This window comes from Oncorhynchus mykiss, chromosome 8 (genome assembly GCF_057628025.1).
Source record: "Oncorhynchus mykiss isolate SJ-2025 chromosome 8, ASM5762802v1, whole genome shotgun sequence".
Classification (NCBI taxonomy): domain Eukaryota; kingdom Metazoa; phylum Chordata; class Actinopteri; order Salmoniformes; family Salmonidae; genus Oncorhynchus; species Oncorhynchus mykiss.
In genome coordinates, this window is record NC_143029.1 from 48,398,086 (window position 1) to 48,414,472 (window position 16,387).

At 39.9% G+C, this 16,387-nt stretch overlaps 2 protein-coding genes across 17 annotated transcripts in view; both read right to left on the reverse strand.

Annotated features, from left to right (window-relative positions):
* LOC110529976 (FAST kinase domain-containing protein 4) overlaps window positions 1-7,125 on the reverse strand; it is a 31,869-nt gene extending 24,744 nt beyond the window's left edge. For 3 of the 16 annotated variants that reach the window (XR_016482400.1, XR_016482399.1, XM_021612690.3), the window contains exons 1-2: window positions 6,982-7,081; window positions 6,343-6,387 (exon numbers count right to left, since the gene is read on the reverse strand). The gene's annotated coding sequence lies outside the window, so the exon portion shown is untranslated. Of the gene's footprint in view, window positions 1-6,342; window positions 6,392-6,895 lie in introns of all 16 variants that reach the window. The other 13 variants (XR_016482394.1, XR_016482393.1, XM_021612686.3 and 10 more) reach the window with 8 other exon arrangements.
* A 1,956-nt stretch (window positions 7,126-9,081) lies between these two features.
* On the reverse strand, window positions 9,082-13,082 carry LOC149981672 (histamine N-methyltransferase-like). Its single transcript, XM_090183051.1, has 5 exons — window positions 12,946-13,082; window positions 12,806-12,858; window positions 12,180-12,287; window positions 10,655-10,785; window positions 9,082-9,141 (listed from the first exon to the last, which is right to left on the reverse strand). Exons 1-5 carry the CDS (start codon window positions 13,080-13,082, stop codon window positions 9,082-9,084), a joined length of 489 nt encoding a protein of 162 aa, XP_090039177.1.
* Window positions 13,083-16,387: the final 3,305 nt, after the last annotated feature.

The window sequence follows — 16,387 nt, forward strand, 5'->3', positions numbered from 1 at the left end:
AATAAAAAATATAATAATTTCAGATAGACTTGTAAAGAATACTTAAGAGTACAAAGTGCTAACCACCCAGCTTTGGAGGAGTTAGGTCTATTAACCTGCTTTTTGGAGGAGCTGGCTAGTAGATACCCATAGACTTCCAGCATTGTGCTAAGCTAACGTTATGCTACCTTCAACTTCCTTCAAACTGCATGCAGAGACAAAAATGTTATGAGTTCGTCTGACTCTGGGTAAGAAGGATATTACCCAAAATATTTTTTTTTACTTTAACTTTAGATTTGAAATAGCTATTGATAACAAATGTGTATTTTGTGGTTGAGACCCATAGCTCTGAGATACGAATAATAAAATCATACACGTAACGTTAGCTAGCGAGCCAGCCAGCTAACGTTAGCTAGCTAACAGTACAGTAACTTGAAATTAAACCACTTTCTTACCCATATACATCATAGATGGACGCATCTCCTGTCTCGGATGCCATGGTTACCATTAGTTTGAAGATATAAAATCGGGAGACAGGTCTTTTCTCCATCTACTTAGCTATCATACTCGAATTCCACTAAACTCAGTCCTCCAGAAAGTGGAGAGCAACACTTATGCAGTTTTACTACGGAATACATTTTTTAAAGCTACGTTCGACAGGATTACCAACCCATACTGACCAGCTCAAATAGACAGAAGCGTGCTATATGGCAGACCACTCCAATCTCTCTGCATGTCCAGCCCACTCATTCTCAGATAATCATGGCTAGCGGAAAGGTTGCTGTCTTTTTCTGTGGCTTAACCAACTAGGCTCGTAATTTAACAATTTTATTAATGTTTACAGATGGCATACAAGTTAGTTATTAAGACACAAATGTTTACATGTTCGAGAAGTGAAGTAGTGACCCGAGAAATACAGTGGGGCAAAAAAGTATTGAGTCAGCCACCAATTGTGCAAGTTCTCCCACTTAAAAAAGATGAGAGGCCTGTAATTTTCATCATAGGTACACTTCAACTATAACAGACAAAATGAGAGAGAAAATATCCAGAAAATCACATTGTAGGATTTTTTATGAATTGATTTGCAAATGATGGTGGAAAATAAGTATTTGGTCACCTACAAACAAGCAAGATTTCTGGCTCTCACAGACCTGTAACAACTTCTTTAAGAGGCTCCTCTATCCTCCACTCGTTACTTGTATTAATGGCACCTGTTTGAACTTGTTATCAGTATAAAAGACACCTGTCCACAACCTCAAACACACTCCAAACTCCACTATGGCCAATACCAAAGAGCTGTCAAAGGACACCAGAAACAAAATTGTAGACCTGCACCAGGCTGGGAAGACTGAATCTGCAATAGGTAAGCAGCTTGGTTTGAAGAAATCAACTGTGGGAGCAGTTTTAGGAAATGGAAGACATACAAGACCACTGATAATCTCCCTCGATCTGGGGCTCCACGCAAGATCTCACCCCGTGGGGTCAAAATGATCACAAGAACGGTGAGCAAAAATCCCAGAACCACACGGGGGGACCTAGTGAGTGACTTGCAGAGAGCTGGGACCAAAGTAACAAAGCCTACCATCAGTAACACACTACGCCGCCAGGGACTCAAATCCTGCAGTGCCAGACGTGTCCCCCTGCTTAAGCCAGTACATGTCCAGGTCCGTCTGAAGTTTGCTAGAGAGCATTTGGATGATCCAGAAGAAGATTGGGAGAATGTCATATGGTCAGATGAAACCAAAATATAACTTTTTGGTAAAAACTCAACTCGTCGTGTTTGGAGGACAAAGAATGCTGAGTTGCATCCAAAGAACACCATACCTACTGTGAAGCATGGGGGTGGAAACATCATGCTTTGGGGCTGTTTTTCTGCAAAGGGACCAGGACGACTGATCCGTGTAAAGGAAAGAATGAATGGGGCCATGTATCATGAGATTTTGAGTGAAAACAAGGGCATTGAAGATGAAACGTGGCTGGGTCTTTTAGCATGACAATGATGACAATGACAATGATGACAATGATTTCAGTAACATACCACCCGGGCAATGAAGGAGTGGCTTTAAGAAGCATTTCAAGGTCCTGGAGTGGCCTAGCCAGTCTCCAGGTCTCAACCCCATAGAAAATCTTTGGAGGGAGTTGAAAGTCCGTGTTGCCCAGCAACAGCCCCAAAACACCACTGCTCTAGAGGAGATCTGCATGGAGGAATGGGCCAAAATACCAGCAACAGTGTGTGAAAACCTTGTGAAGACTTACAGAAAACGTTTGACCTCTGTCATTGCCAACAAAGGGTATATAACAAAGTATTGAGATAACTTTTGTTATTGACCAAATACTTATTTTTCCACCATAATTTGCAAATAAATTCATTAAAAACCCTACAATGTGATTTTCTGGATTTTTTTATTCTCATTTTGTCTGTCATAGTTGAAGTGTACCTATGATGAAAATTACAGGCCTCTCATCTTTTTAAGTGGGAGAACTTGCACAATTGGTGGCTGACTAAATACTTTTTTGCCCCACTGTATGCCTACTTTCCTGAAACGAGTCACGTATGAACTGTAACTAGGTCAAATCTTTGAAATTGTTGCGTTTATATTTTTGTTCAGAATAATAACAAGTGAAATGAAGAACGCAATGTCCTTCATCACCTAACATATTGCACAAGTTGACTGCAGGTATTTATTTGCTTAATAAAACGGTAGCAAAAAATATTCAAATGTATTAAAAAAACTTCAGAGGTCGAAGGTTCAGGTTTTCATAACAATCTGAAATCGGTAATTTTGGACGATGATTTTGCCGTTTAAAAAATATATATATATATTTATTTAATCTTTATTTAACTAGGCAAGACAGTTAAGAACACATTCTTAATTTCAATGACGGCCTAGGAAAGGTGGGTTAACTGCCTTGTTCAGGGGCAGAACAACAGATTTTTACCTTGTCAGCTCAGGGATTCAATCTTGCAACCTTAAGGTTAACTAGTCCAACGCTCTAACCACCTGCCTCACGAGGAGCCCGCCTGTTACGCGAATGCAGTAAGAAGCTAAGGTAAGTTGCTAGCTAGCATTAAACTTAATCATAATCACTAGTTATAACTACACATGGTTGATGATATTACTAGTTTATCTAGCGTGTCCTGCGGTGCATATAATCAATGCAGTGCGCATTCGCGAAAAAGGACTGTCGTTGCTTTATTGTGTACCTAACCATAAACACCAATGCCTTTCTTAAAATCAATACACAGAAGTATATATTTTTAAACCTGCATATTTAGCTAAAAGAAATCCAGGTTAGCAGGCAATATTAGAAAATAAAAATAAAAGAGCCGCACACTCTAGGAGCTCAGATGCAAAAATTTAATTACCAACGTTTCGACAGCCAAGCTGCCTTCATCAGGGTATAATCACAAACACTGCGGGATGACTCGTTTATGTAGTGTCAAAAGACACAGGTGTCTGTAATCATGGCCAAGAGTGGCCTAATATCATTGGTTAATTATCAAATATTAACATGTCATACAAACAACAGCATACAAACAACATTTGACTACACAAGCTTACAAACAATTACAATGGCAAAGTCACAATAATCACAAGAATAGCTTCAGATCAAAGTCTACGTTGAGACCGAAGGGCGCAAGGGTCTTTAAGTTAAAGATCCAGGCAGCCTCTCGTTTTATTTTATTTTCAAGTTGTCTACTCCGCTTGCCAGCACCTCACCTAAATAGGTGTGCGTTTATTTTTCTTCTAGCAGGCAATATTAACCAGGTGAAATTGTGTCACTTCTCTTGCATTCATTGCACGCAGAGTCAGGGTATATGCCACAGTTTGGGCCGCCTGGCTCATTGCTAACTAATTTGCCAGAGTTTTACGTAATTATAACAGAACACTGAAGGATGTGCAATGTAACAGGAATATTTAGACTGATGGATGCCACCCGTTAGATACAATACGGAACAGTTCCGTATTTCACTGAAATAATAAACGTCTTGTTTTCGAGATGATAGTTTCCGGATTTTACCATATTAATAACCTAAGGCTCGCATTTCTGTGTGTTATTATGTTATAATTAAGTCTATGATTTGATAGAGCAGACTGACTGAGTGATGGTAGGCACCAGCAGGCTCATAAGCATTCATTCAAACAGCACTTTCGTGCGTTTTGCCAGCAGCTCTGCTGTTTATGACTTCAAGCCTATCAACTCCCGAGATTTGGCTGGTGCAACGATGTGATGTGAAATGGCTAGCTAGTTAGCGGGGTGTGCGCTAATAGCGGTTCAAACGTCACTAGCTCTGAGACTTGGAGTAGTTGTTCCCCTTGCTCTGCATGGGTAACGCTGCTTCGAGGGTGGCTGTTGTCGTTTTGTTTCTGGTTCGAGCCCAGGTAGGAGCGAGGAGAGGTACGGAAGCTATACTGTTACACTGGCAATACTAAAGTGCCTATAAGAACATCCAATAGTCAAAGGTATATGAAATACAAATGGTATAGAGAGAAATAGTCCTATAATTCCTATAATAACTACAACCTAAAATGTCTTACCTGGGAATATTGAAGACTCATGTTAAAAGGAACCACCAACTTTCAAATGTTCTCATGTTCTGAGCAAGGAACTTAAACGTTAGCGTTCTTACATGGCACATATTGCACTTTTACTTTCTCCTCCAAACACTTTGTTTTTGCATTATTTAAACCAAATTGAACATGTTTCATTATTTGAGGCTAAATTGATTTTATTGATGTATTAAGTTAAAATAAGTATTCATTCAGTATTGTTGTAATTGTCATTATTACAAATACATTTTTAAAAATCGGCCGATTAATCGGTATCGGCTTTTTCTAAATACCCCGGTTACCGCCCAAGCCTAATTCCAAACTTGTTTAGCATTAACTAGTACAATTGTGGCATGTTTTCACTATTTGTCTGTTTGCATCAGTTTCAAATGGGGGACTTTTATTTTGAAGGAGAACTACCGATTCCATTATTGTGGTTCACTACACACACTCACTAGGGCCAGAAACATTTTCAGCTACCTTATTTATTTTATTGAACTAGGCAAGTCAGTTATGAACCAAATCGTATTTACAATGATGGCCTACCAAAAGACCTCCTGTGGGGATGGGGGCTGGGATTAAAAATACAAATAAATAAATAAAAATATAGGACAAAACATACATCACGACAAGAGAGACAACATTACATAAAGAGAGACCTAAGACGAAAACATAGCATGGCAGCAACACATGACAACACCGCATGTAGCAACACAACATGACAACACAGCATGTAGAAACACAACATGGTAGCAGCACAACATTGCAGCAGCACAAAACAGGGTACAAATATAGTTGGGCAAAGACAACAGCACAAAGGTCAAGAAGGTAAAGACAACAATACATCATGCAAAGCAGCCACAACTGTCAGCAAGAGTGTCCATGATTGAGTCTTTGAATGAAGAGATGGAGATAAAACTGTCCAGTTTGAGTGTTTGTTGCAGCTCGTTCCAGTCGCTAGCTGCAGCGAACTAAAACGACGAGCGATCCGGGGATGTGTGCACTTTGGGGACCTTTAACAGAATGTGACTGGCAGAACGGGTGTTGTATGTGGAAGATGAGGGCTGCAGTAAATATCTCAGATGGGGGGAGTGAGGCCTTAGAGGGTTTTATAAATAAGCAACAACCAGTGGGTCTTGCGACGGGTATACAGTATAGAGTGCAGTGATGTATAGAGTATAGAGTGCAGTGATGTGTCCGATAAGGAGCATTGGTGGCAAATCTGATGGCCGAATGGTAAAGAACATCTAGCCGCTCAAGAGCACCCTTACCTTTCGATCTATAAATTACATCTCCATAATCTAGCATGGGTAGGATGGTCATCTGAATAAGGGTTAGTTTGGCAGCCGGGGTGAAAGAGGAGCGATTACAATAGAGTAAACCAAGTCTAGATTTAACTTTAGCCTACAGATTTGATATGTGCTGAGAGAAGGACAGTGTACTGTCTAGCCATACTCCCAAGTACTTGTATGAGGTGACTACCTCAAGATCTAAACCCTCAGAGGTAGTAATCACACCTGTGGGGAGAGGGGTATTCTTCTTACCAAAACACATTACCTTTGTTTTGGAGGTGTTCAGAACAAGGTTAAGGTCAGAGAAAACTTGTTGGACACTAAGAAAGCTTTGTTTAAGAGCGTTTAACACAAAATCCGGGGATGCTGTCTGAGGCCATTAGTTAGGTCGGCTACAGCTAGCTACGTTACCATCGTATGGCTTGATGTAAAAAGCACTGGATAAAGAAGGTGTCTAGCTAGAGTTGCTAACTATTGATACAATGTCATGACAATCACTCTTTGATGAACATACTTACATGATGTAAACGCAGGAGAGGGATATCCAGATGGGTGGTGGTGTTCTATCTAGCAGGGAACAATAACAATTCATCTGACAGTGACACTCCCAATCATTTACCACAAAGCTCAGTAGTAGCTAGCTAGTTATTAACGAAGTTTTATCAAAGGGATATTTCGCTTGGTAGCCCAATAAAGGCCTTGCCTTCTAGGGTACTTGATGAGACGCCGACTGTTAGATAACTTAGCTAGTTACGTAAATTAACTAGTTAGCTAACAATCTAATCCGGTGACGAATTAACGTTAGCAGCAGTGTTAGCTGTCAAACGTAAGAGTGACAACCAGCCCGTCAGTGAAAACCTTGACAATCTATATTGACCAATTCACTTAAAAGTTAATAATGGCATAATACTCTAACTTATTGGTCGTGGACGTCCATGCAATGATACCGTCGTTTGCAAACTAACTAAGGTACTATAGTTGCGCTAACTAGCTACACTGCTAGGAATTCCATTTGACTCGCTCTGCCTGCCCAGCAGCAGTGGACATGGGTTGGTGTATATTCACACTAACCGAAGGAGACTTTACCCTGGTAGCTTGGACGAATCTACACTTGGAAACACAATTGATGTCATTTGCCGCAAGAACGACTTGGTTACCCGTCCTCTCAGTCCACGTTACTAACGACGTTAGCATCCTCAGTGTCGCCCATCTTCCCAGCATGCAACTTTTTGGCCTTCTTCTGTTGATGGCTTTGCCAACATTTGGTGCATTTACAGCCACCTACCGGGCTGGAAGAGTATGATGACGGCAGAAAAGACGCCTCAGTCTATTGGTGGGCTCAATTCACTAATAAAGCCTTAGGACAGCACTTAGGATGGCCCAACCAAACAAAAATCGAATTAAAATATCACCTATTGGAGAGTACCCAAAGCACACTTGAATGGTATTTGGTCTGCAGTAGTACTCTGTAACAGATGTATGATCACTGTGACTAACAGAAAACTGAGGAAAATACTGACTTGACTATGTACAGACTCTTTTGGTGGAGTTCCACCCGTCATATACTGCTATACTTGTAAAATTAGTGTAAGCTTGACTGTATATTCAAAAGTAATATTCTTTAGTAAGCGTACTGTCTTGTTTTGCACACTTTGTACAAAATAATAAAATGCAGAACTACAGGATATTTCTTAACGTAGCTCTTTATTAGCTAGCTATAACTGGCATGTTCACGTATCGCCAACCAGGATCAAACTGCCGATCACCTAACTATTTGGGTGGTCTTAACCAATCATAGCACAGTATGATATGGCGGGAAAATACATCCAATTACAATTCAGTATGTTTACACATATGAATATTACACGTACAACATTGTAATAAGCAGTGGTGTAATCCATGTGCATCTTAAGTAGTAGAATGTTTTCACTTTTGCTCTTAATATATGTGGAGAATCAGGAAAGAAGGATAAGTTTAGCATTTTGCCCTATGTGGTTTAAGGCAATATAAGGATTTAAAAGACTCCTTCAAAAGAGAAATCAAGAGCATTTTTGATACCGCTGCATTGTGTTGAAACTCCCAACTGAAGGGATAGGCCCAATAAAGGCAACATTGAAAATACAAAGACAGAAGGCCTTTATAAGAACTGCTTCTGACCGTCAGTGCTGAGCTTCCATTACTTATCAGGAACATCCAAGGCATCCAGTCTTAAGGTGCCCTTTGGCAGTTGAGGCTAAAAGTGTAGTCCCTCCATGATAAGGTGTTGAACATTTCTCTGGCATCTTACATTTCTCATATCGAATCGGATGAAATCAAGCTGAAAAGAATATTAATATTGACAACAAAAAAATCTGTCACGTTCTGACCTTAGTTATTTTGTTATGTCTTTGTTTTAGTATGGTCAGGCCGTGAGTTGGGTGGGTTGTCTATGTTCCTTTTTCTATGTTATGTTTTGCGTTTGGCCTGGTATGGTTCTCAATCAGAGGCAGGTGTCCTTAGTTGTCTCTGATTAAGAATCATACTTAGGTAGCCTTTTCCCACTTGTGTTTTGTGGGTGATTATTTTCTGTTTTGTGTCTGCACCAGACAGAACTGTTTTGGTTTCGTTCATTAACTTTGTTGTTTTATTCTTTAGTGTTCTGAGTTATAATAAATATCATGAACACTTACAACGCTGCGCATTGGTCCTCCGATCCTTCCTACTACTCCTCGTCAGAGGAAGACAACCGTCACAAAATCAGGATTTAAAAAAAAAGTGTTTAATGAAATCAGAATTCACATTTTTTTAAGGGTTTTAAAAACGTCCTTTCAGAACAACGATGTCAATAAAAATATAAGGTCCGCAAAGCAAAAACTTGACAAAAATTATTTTATAAGAATGCTGTAAATACATAAATAGTTTGCTCTGTGGGAAATTAATATTCCGTACAAATGTGCGTAACCGCGACATTCAAACGAGGCTACAAAGAAAACTAATGGGACTGTAGCGACTGTGTTGACGTCAAAATCGGGGGTGTGAACTAGGTTTCTATTCAAGCGTTGATAGACATGGTAATGGACCTATAGTATTGGAGGAATGTTGAAAAAACGGACCCTCCGTTATATCCGTCATGTCGTAACGTACAGCACGCATAAAGCAACTATTTCTGTTTTACAATCTCTCTCCACCAGGTGTAGCACTTCTCTCATCGTTTAAAAACAAGAAATGGACAGTGAAGGTGGTAAAGGGGGGATAACTAGTAATTTTTTCCGTCTTCATTACATGCCATCATCATTCTCAAAGCCGCAGTTTACATCTAAGATCACTTTAGCACTACCCTAAAAACCCGATTCCAATTCGACACAAACCTTCAATTAGGAATGTAATGACACAATATATAAACTCTTTATAGTGTTTTATTTACATTTTAGAGGCGATAAGTTCCCACACGACATCTGTCCTTCTCACTATCACTACAATTAATCTTAATGGTTGTACAGTCGTCTCAAATAGAACTGTGAAGGACCTCGGCGTTACTCTGGACCCTGATCTCTTTTTTGAAGAACATATCAAGACCATTTCAAGGACAGCTTTTTTCCATCTACGTAACATTGCAAAAATCAGAAACTTTCTGTCCAAAAATGATGCAGAAAAATTAATCCATGTTTTTGTCACTTCTAGGTTAGACTACTGCAATACTCTACTTTCCGGCTACCCGGATAAAGCACTAAATAAACTTCAGTTAGTGCTAAATACGGCTGCTAGAATCCTGACTAGAACCAAAAAATTTGATCATATTACTCCAGTGCTAGCCTCCCTACACTGGCTTCCTGTCAAAGCAAGGGCTGATTTCAAGGTTTTACTGCTAACCTACAAAGCACTACATGGGCTTGCTCTTACCTATCTCTCTGATTTGGTCCTGCCGTACATACCTACACGTACGCTACGGTCACAAGACGCAGGCCTCCTAATTGTCCCTAGAATTTCTAAGCAAACAGCTGGAGGCAGGGCTTTCTCCTATAGAGCTCCATTTTTATGGAACGGTCTGCCTACCCATGTCAGAGACGCAAACTCGGTCTCAACCTTTAAGTCTTTACTGAAGACTCATCTCTTCAGTGGGTCATATGATTGAGTGTAGTCTGGCCCAGGAGTGGGAAGGTGAACGTAAAGGCTCTGGAGCAACGAACCGCCCTTGCTGTCTCTGCCTGGCCGGTTCCCCTCTTTCCACTGGGATTCTCTGCCTCTAACCCTATTACAGGGGCTGAGTCACTGGCTTACTGGTGCTCTCTCATACCGTACCTGGGAGGGTTGCGTCACCTTAGTGGGTTGAGTCACTGATGTGATCTTGCTGTCTGGGTTGGCGCCCCCCCCTTGGGTTGTGTCGTGGCGGAGATCTTTGTGAGCTATACTGGGCCTTGTCTCAGGATGGTAAGTTGGTGGTTGAAGATATCCCTCTGGTGGTGTGGGGGCTGTGCTTTGGCAAAGTGGGTGGGGTTATATCCTTCCTGTTTGGCCCTGTCCGGGAGTGTCCTCGGATGGACCTGAAAATAGCTGTGAAGCGACGCACCCCATCCAACCTGACAGAATTTGAGAGGATCTGCAAGGATTAACAGGAGAAACTCCCCCAAATACAGCTGTGCCAAGCTTGTAGCGTCATAGCCAAGAAAACTCAAGGCTGCAGTCGCTGCCAAAGGTGCTTCAACAAAGTACTGAGTAAATGGTCTGAATAATTATGTAAATGGATATTTCCGGTTTTTAATTTCTAAAAAACAGTTTTTGCTTTGTCATTATGGTGTATATTGATGAGGGGGGGGGGGGTGTGGTTAGTTCTAACATGTGGTTGGTTCTAACCTGTATCATGTGTATGAAGGCCATCTTCTTGGTATAGTTCTTCTCTCGCCAGTCCTTCTCAAACTCAGTGGCAGTCATCTTATTCCAGGCGAATTTAATGTAATCTAGATTTGGTTTCTGGGACACCAAAACTACACAAGATAAAGATATACACAAAACATTAAGAACACCTTCGTAATATTGAATTGCAGCTTTTGCCCTCAGAACAGCATCAACTCGTCAACATGGGCCACAAGGATGCTGGCCCATGTTGACTCCAATGCGGGGCGACAGTGGTTATAAAATCAAATCAAATTTTATTTGTTGCATACACATGGTTAGCAGATGTTAATGCGAGTATAGTGAAATGCTTGTGCTTATAGTTTCGACCATGCAGTAATATCTAACCTAACAATTTCACAACAACTACCTTATACACACACAAGTAGCATACCAGCAGCATACCACCCTGCATACCAGACCAAAGCTCTGGTCTAAAAAAAAATATCCCAATGCCCCAGAACAGTGACACTGTGTAGGGTGCTGTCTTTTGGATGGGACGTTAAACAGGTGTCCTGACTCTCTGAGGTCATTAAAGATCCCATGGCACTTATCGCAAGAGTAGGGGTGTAAACCCCGGTGTCTTGGCTAAATTCCCAATCTGGCCCTCAAACCATCAGTCTCCTAATAATCCCCAGTTTACAATTGGCTCATCCCTCCCCTGTAACTATTCCCCAGGTTGTTGCTGCAAATGAGAATGTGTTCTCAGTCAACTTACCTGGAAAAATAATGGATAAAGAAATTTGTAAAAATAAAGAAATTAATAAGAATATGTACATAAAAATATTTGAATGAGTGATGGCTGAACGGCATAGGCAAGATGCAGTAGATGGTATAGAGTACAGTATATACATATGAGATGAGTAATGTAAGGTATGTAAACATTATATAAAGTAGCATTGTTTAAGGTGGATAGTGATACATTTATTACATCAATTTTTACATTATTAAAGTGGCTAGAGTTGAGTCAGTATGTTGGCAGCAGCCACTCAATGTTAGTGATGGCTGTTTAACAGTCCGATGGCCTTGAGATAGAAGCTGTTTTTCAGTCTCTCGGTCCCTGCTTTGATGCACCTGTACTGACCTCACCTTCTGGATGATAGCGGTGTGAACAGGCAGTTCAGTGGGCATATGATAACTAATGTTTTGTGTGGAAGTATGTGTGTCACTATAAAATGAAGGTCTTTGTACAGTGCACGCCAGAACGTTCCCGTGAATAAACATTGACTATTGTGGACTGGGCCTCTGTCTGTTTTCATTCCAACCAGTATCTTACAAATCCTGGTTGCAGACAGAGTCATTAAATTGGGGTATAAACATTGAGAACCTAATTCTCGTGACAAAAATATACACTTATAGTTGTCTTAAACCTTTCCATTGGAGTCTGCAGTCCCGTAATTGTAATAACGTTAAACCCTTTAAATTGTGGTACTGGTAAACCCTTGCATTACAGTCTACTTTACCCTTATAGTAACTCTAACCATACCCTTATAAAGGTGTAACTGCTGCGCGATGGGCTCCACCACCTGATTGTCCACGGTTACGGCAAGATGCTTCAGGCGCAGCTCTGAGAACATCTCCAGGTCAACCTCACCTGTTAATGTGGGAACATCAGAAAAACACAGACAACCTATGAAGAGCTGGAACCAGACCCTAAAGCAGGGGCACTCAACTCTTACCCTACGAGGTCCAGAGCCTGCTGGTTGTATCTGATCATTAATTGCACACACGTGGTGTCCCAGGTCTAAATCAATCCCTGATTAGAGTGGAACAATGAAAAAATTCAGTGGAACTGGCTTCGAGGTCCAGAGTTGAGTTTGAGGCCCCTAAAGGAAGGCTTTTCTTCTATATTCAAACAGAAAGAGTTAGAACCGCAGGACATAAAGTCATGTTATCTTATAAATAATGTTAGCTACCAAATAAGTAACAGACATTGTGCGAACCAAAAATAGATTGTCATCAGTTATGATTTGCAGAACTTGATGGAAGTAATCTGCCTAGAATAAAACAGGTAAATTACTTTACTTGGTATGCTCTTAGGTAAATCAATGTCGTTAAACAAATATTTGAATTGTTTATCTATAGTACTTTAATCCCTTGTATCTTTCTCACCTGCTCCACTTCCGACTCCCATCACATTAAGATTGGCTTTTCCCTCTCCAATGCTGGGGAAGACAAAGGCAGGATATTGTGCTATTGGGACAGGTAGCTACTATCATAAAACACCCCAGTCTTAGCTACATCCTTGTTACCTGGCTAGTATGTCAGGCAGGATGACGTGGATGAAGTCCTGCATGCACTGATGTTCAGAGGAGCATTCCCGGAACAACTGGAAGGACTTGAGGTATCTTTTATCATCCTCCACCAGACTCCTCATAGCATAGGACATTGCTAAATGGTCTGTCAAAACAATCACAACTTACACTCCTTTCAGATGAGAATAACAGGACACATTCACTGTATTTATATGAATGCAATAAGACATTGTAGCACAACAGTGCTACCAAAGAAACATAACCCCTCCCACTGTACTTCGTTCTTTGTGAAGGCGGATCCTTTTAAGGTTGTATCGTTCTTTAATTCCCATGGTGACAATTTGACAATGTGAGGATGAACCAGCTAATCAAGGGACTTGGGTTTTCCAGTCAATCTACCTCCTCATTCATTTTCGGAACATCTCCTTAATATTCATTATGTTCTTCCTTTGCACTCAAATCTGTCAAACAACATTAAACACTATTAAAGTGATGTGTGTGGCGGTAACTACGGTAACAGATAAATCATGATTAAACTGAGATCTATATCTCCCAGCTGTTCAGAATGAGCTGATGCCTGGGACTAAAACAGACTCAACCAGATGAATTAGATCTAACAAGAAGCCGTGTTCAGGGCTGCTCATCTGGCTGGCCGTGATACTACCGCTCTAACTCACTTCAGCCTTAAATAGAAGTGACAATCTTAACTAAATTAATTGGATTAAACAAAATATTTTAACTCCACTTCCCCCATCCCCTGAATAGATTGAAATTAACTGAGAGGCTGTCTGTCAATCTATGCAGAGTGTGTATCCATGATGCATCAATCTGAAAGGGAAACCACTTGTTCATAACATCATCAACAACTCCATTAACAATCAACAACTCAAACTATTTTGTCAAACCAGGTCAACCAATCACCTATAATCTGAGGTAAATGTTCTTGCTTTTCACACACAAACAACAAAAGAGAAAACTAAAGCAAAACCAAATTATGAAATGAATTCAACTGGACAATTCATTAAAATGTTCCTCTCTGCTGTTTAGTAAGGAAGAACAACATAATCTCCACAATGATTATCACAGGAGACAACAGAGGCAAAAATAAACAACACAGATCGGTGCCATTTTCAAGATCAAACTTCACTCAGTCTCGGATCAATTCATAAACTGATACAGCAGGTTGCTGAACTGGCATACTGTATACTGCATTTCACATTTCACATTCATTTTGATCTTAAATCATGCTTGGAGTTGCCAAGTTGGGATGAGTTGTATGAACAACCGACTAAATAAAAATAAATAGCAACATTAAATAAAAATATAATTTGCATTATAAATGAATACTTATGACTGTAAATAAAGTAGGAAATACAGAGACAAACATTTTAGGACCTTAAACCTATCTGGTCATAATTATTATAGGCTGCAAAATACAAACACAACATTGTCTTGTGTCTCTGTTATCTGTATTCCCTGCATGTCTCAGCCTGTGCTCTCGTTAGAGCTCCATTCTAACGCACTAATTCACAGCACAGCTGGGAACTTAAAGACAGAGGAGAACCCAGGCCAGATGCCATATCCTTACATATCTCTGCTTATAATCATAACAGGAATAGCCTAACCTGCTTAAAATGCTTACACATACTGTATCTAAAAAGGTAGAACTTTCTGTACTGAAATACAATAATTTTTCTAGTGTTTTTCCATCACCCCTGTTTATCAGATAAAAAACGACACTTATGACAAACAGAAGACCATCGTTCTGTACAGAACATCATGGCCCACATAAAGTAGCCAAAGTCTCGCTGTAACGTCATGGACACAACAGTTACCAGAATCTAGACACTGTGACAATAAACTCGTGTTTTATGACAGGAAGACACTGAATAATCATGATATTATAATGAAGAGCATAAGAGCCTTTGCATTTTCACATGACCATGTCTACCCCAAAGCTCTGTATTAAAACTTTTTATTTACCCGGATCCTGGAAGTCAAGTCTTTAACCTTTTCAAAGTCAACGTTACACTCTTCAGTTTGGTGTAAAATAAGGAGGATTGTCTTGTTGATTTAGGGGCTTATTTAATGCTCACACATTGTGATAATCGTAACGGAATACAAATAGTAGTAATATACATGTCAGGTGTCCCCAACTGGCGGCCTGTGATTTAATATTTTATTTGTACCCCTCCCCCCCAACGTCCTTGAGCCCCAAAACAGAATAATGTTGGACATAAAAGACTAAAAACACCAGTAAATTAGCTCCAAGTGATTTTGAACATCTGTTCCAAAATATTCCCACGCATAATAGAGAGGTGATGATGATCGTATGAAATTTTAAGGTTTGAAATTATTATGCTTTAGTCCAATATTATATTTGTTTGGGCTACTTGCGGTCAATTTGCAGTCTACAAATGATTCATAATGATGTTCCGGCCCTGTGTTCATTCTCTCAATAAAAAAAATCGGAATTTAATTGATGATCCCTGGTATATGGGGTACGTATGCACTTGGGGGGAAGGGTTTCTCGATGTCTCTTGCAGGTGGAGTGACGGACGATCGAGTATAAACTGCAGTTTCAGCTTCCTGGCAGAGGCAACCAGGTTTTCGGCAAAAATGTACTGGTACTGGGTAGATTGTACCAATAATTTAGACCCCCATCCCTTTTAGATTAATTACAAAATATCTTTCTCTGAGCAATTGTATTAGAATAAAATTATATAATTTTCCTATTTAAAAATAATGCATACAATATTCCTCAGTATTTTTATTATTTATTTTATAGTCTTTTTTGCTCGTTTTATCAAGGTTGCCAAAAAATGTTGGACATGATTGTACCTAACTAGATGAGGCCTGACTGAGACTGGTAATGGCGGACTAAACGAAGTTATGTAGAGCACCTCAAGATAAAAACGTAATATTCAATATCGGCAAGTTAGACTAACTAATAGCACTATACAATCTGTTAGACTAACTAATAGCACTACACAATCTGTTAGACTAAATAATAGCACTACACAATCTGGTGGGTGATAACCTTCAATCTGAATAATCACACAAAACAAATTTTAAGACTAGAGACATTTATCGACAAATATTGCGAAAACAAGTAACACCCAAACATGACGGAGAGTAAGACAGGGGAAACGAAAACGTGACTCTTCTACAGACACGGACGATTTAATATTTTCACCACCGGGAAAGGTAAAGGTGAAACCAATCTGATAAAATCAATAAATGACAAACTGTGGTATACTTGAATTAGTCAGTAAGGATATAAAAGAGTTGAAGGCAAGCCTCGAGAAGAGTGATGAAAAAGCTGCGACATTGGAGAAGGAAACACAAGCTAAAAGGGACAGTCAATAAGATTGAAACCGAAGTGAATGAATTTAAAAAAGGAGAACACCGTTCTTAGTTAGAGAAGCCTTACCTGACA

Excerpts from the sequence above, each read along its gene's own strand:
- LOC149981672 (XM_090183051.1), bottom strand. The coding sequence starts at position 13,082 with ATGTCCTATGCTATGAGGAGTCTGGTGGAGGATGATAAAAGATACCTC. Across the intron at positions 12,288-12,805 it reads GGGAGTCGGAAGTGGAGCAG|GTGAGGTTGACCTGGAGATG; the intron begins GTGAGAAAGATA and ends CCACATTAACAG. Across the intron at positions 9,142-10,654 it reads CCTTCATACACATGATACAG|GGTAGTGCTAAAGTGATCTT; the intron begins GTTAGAACCAAC and ends TCGGGTTTTTAG.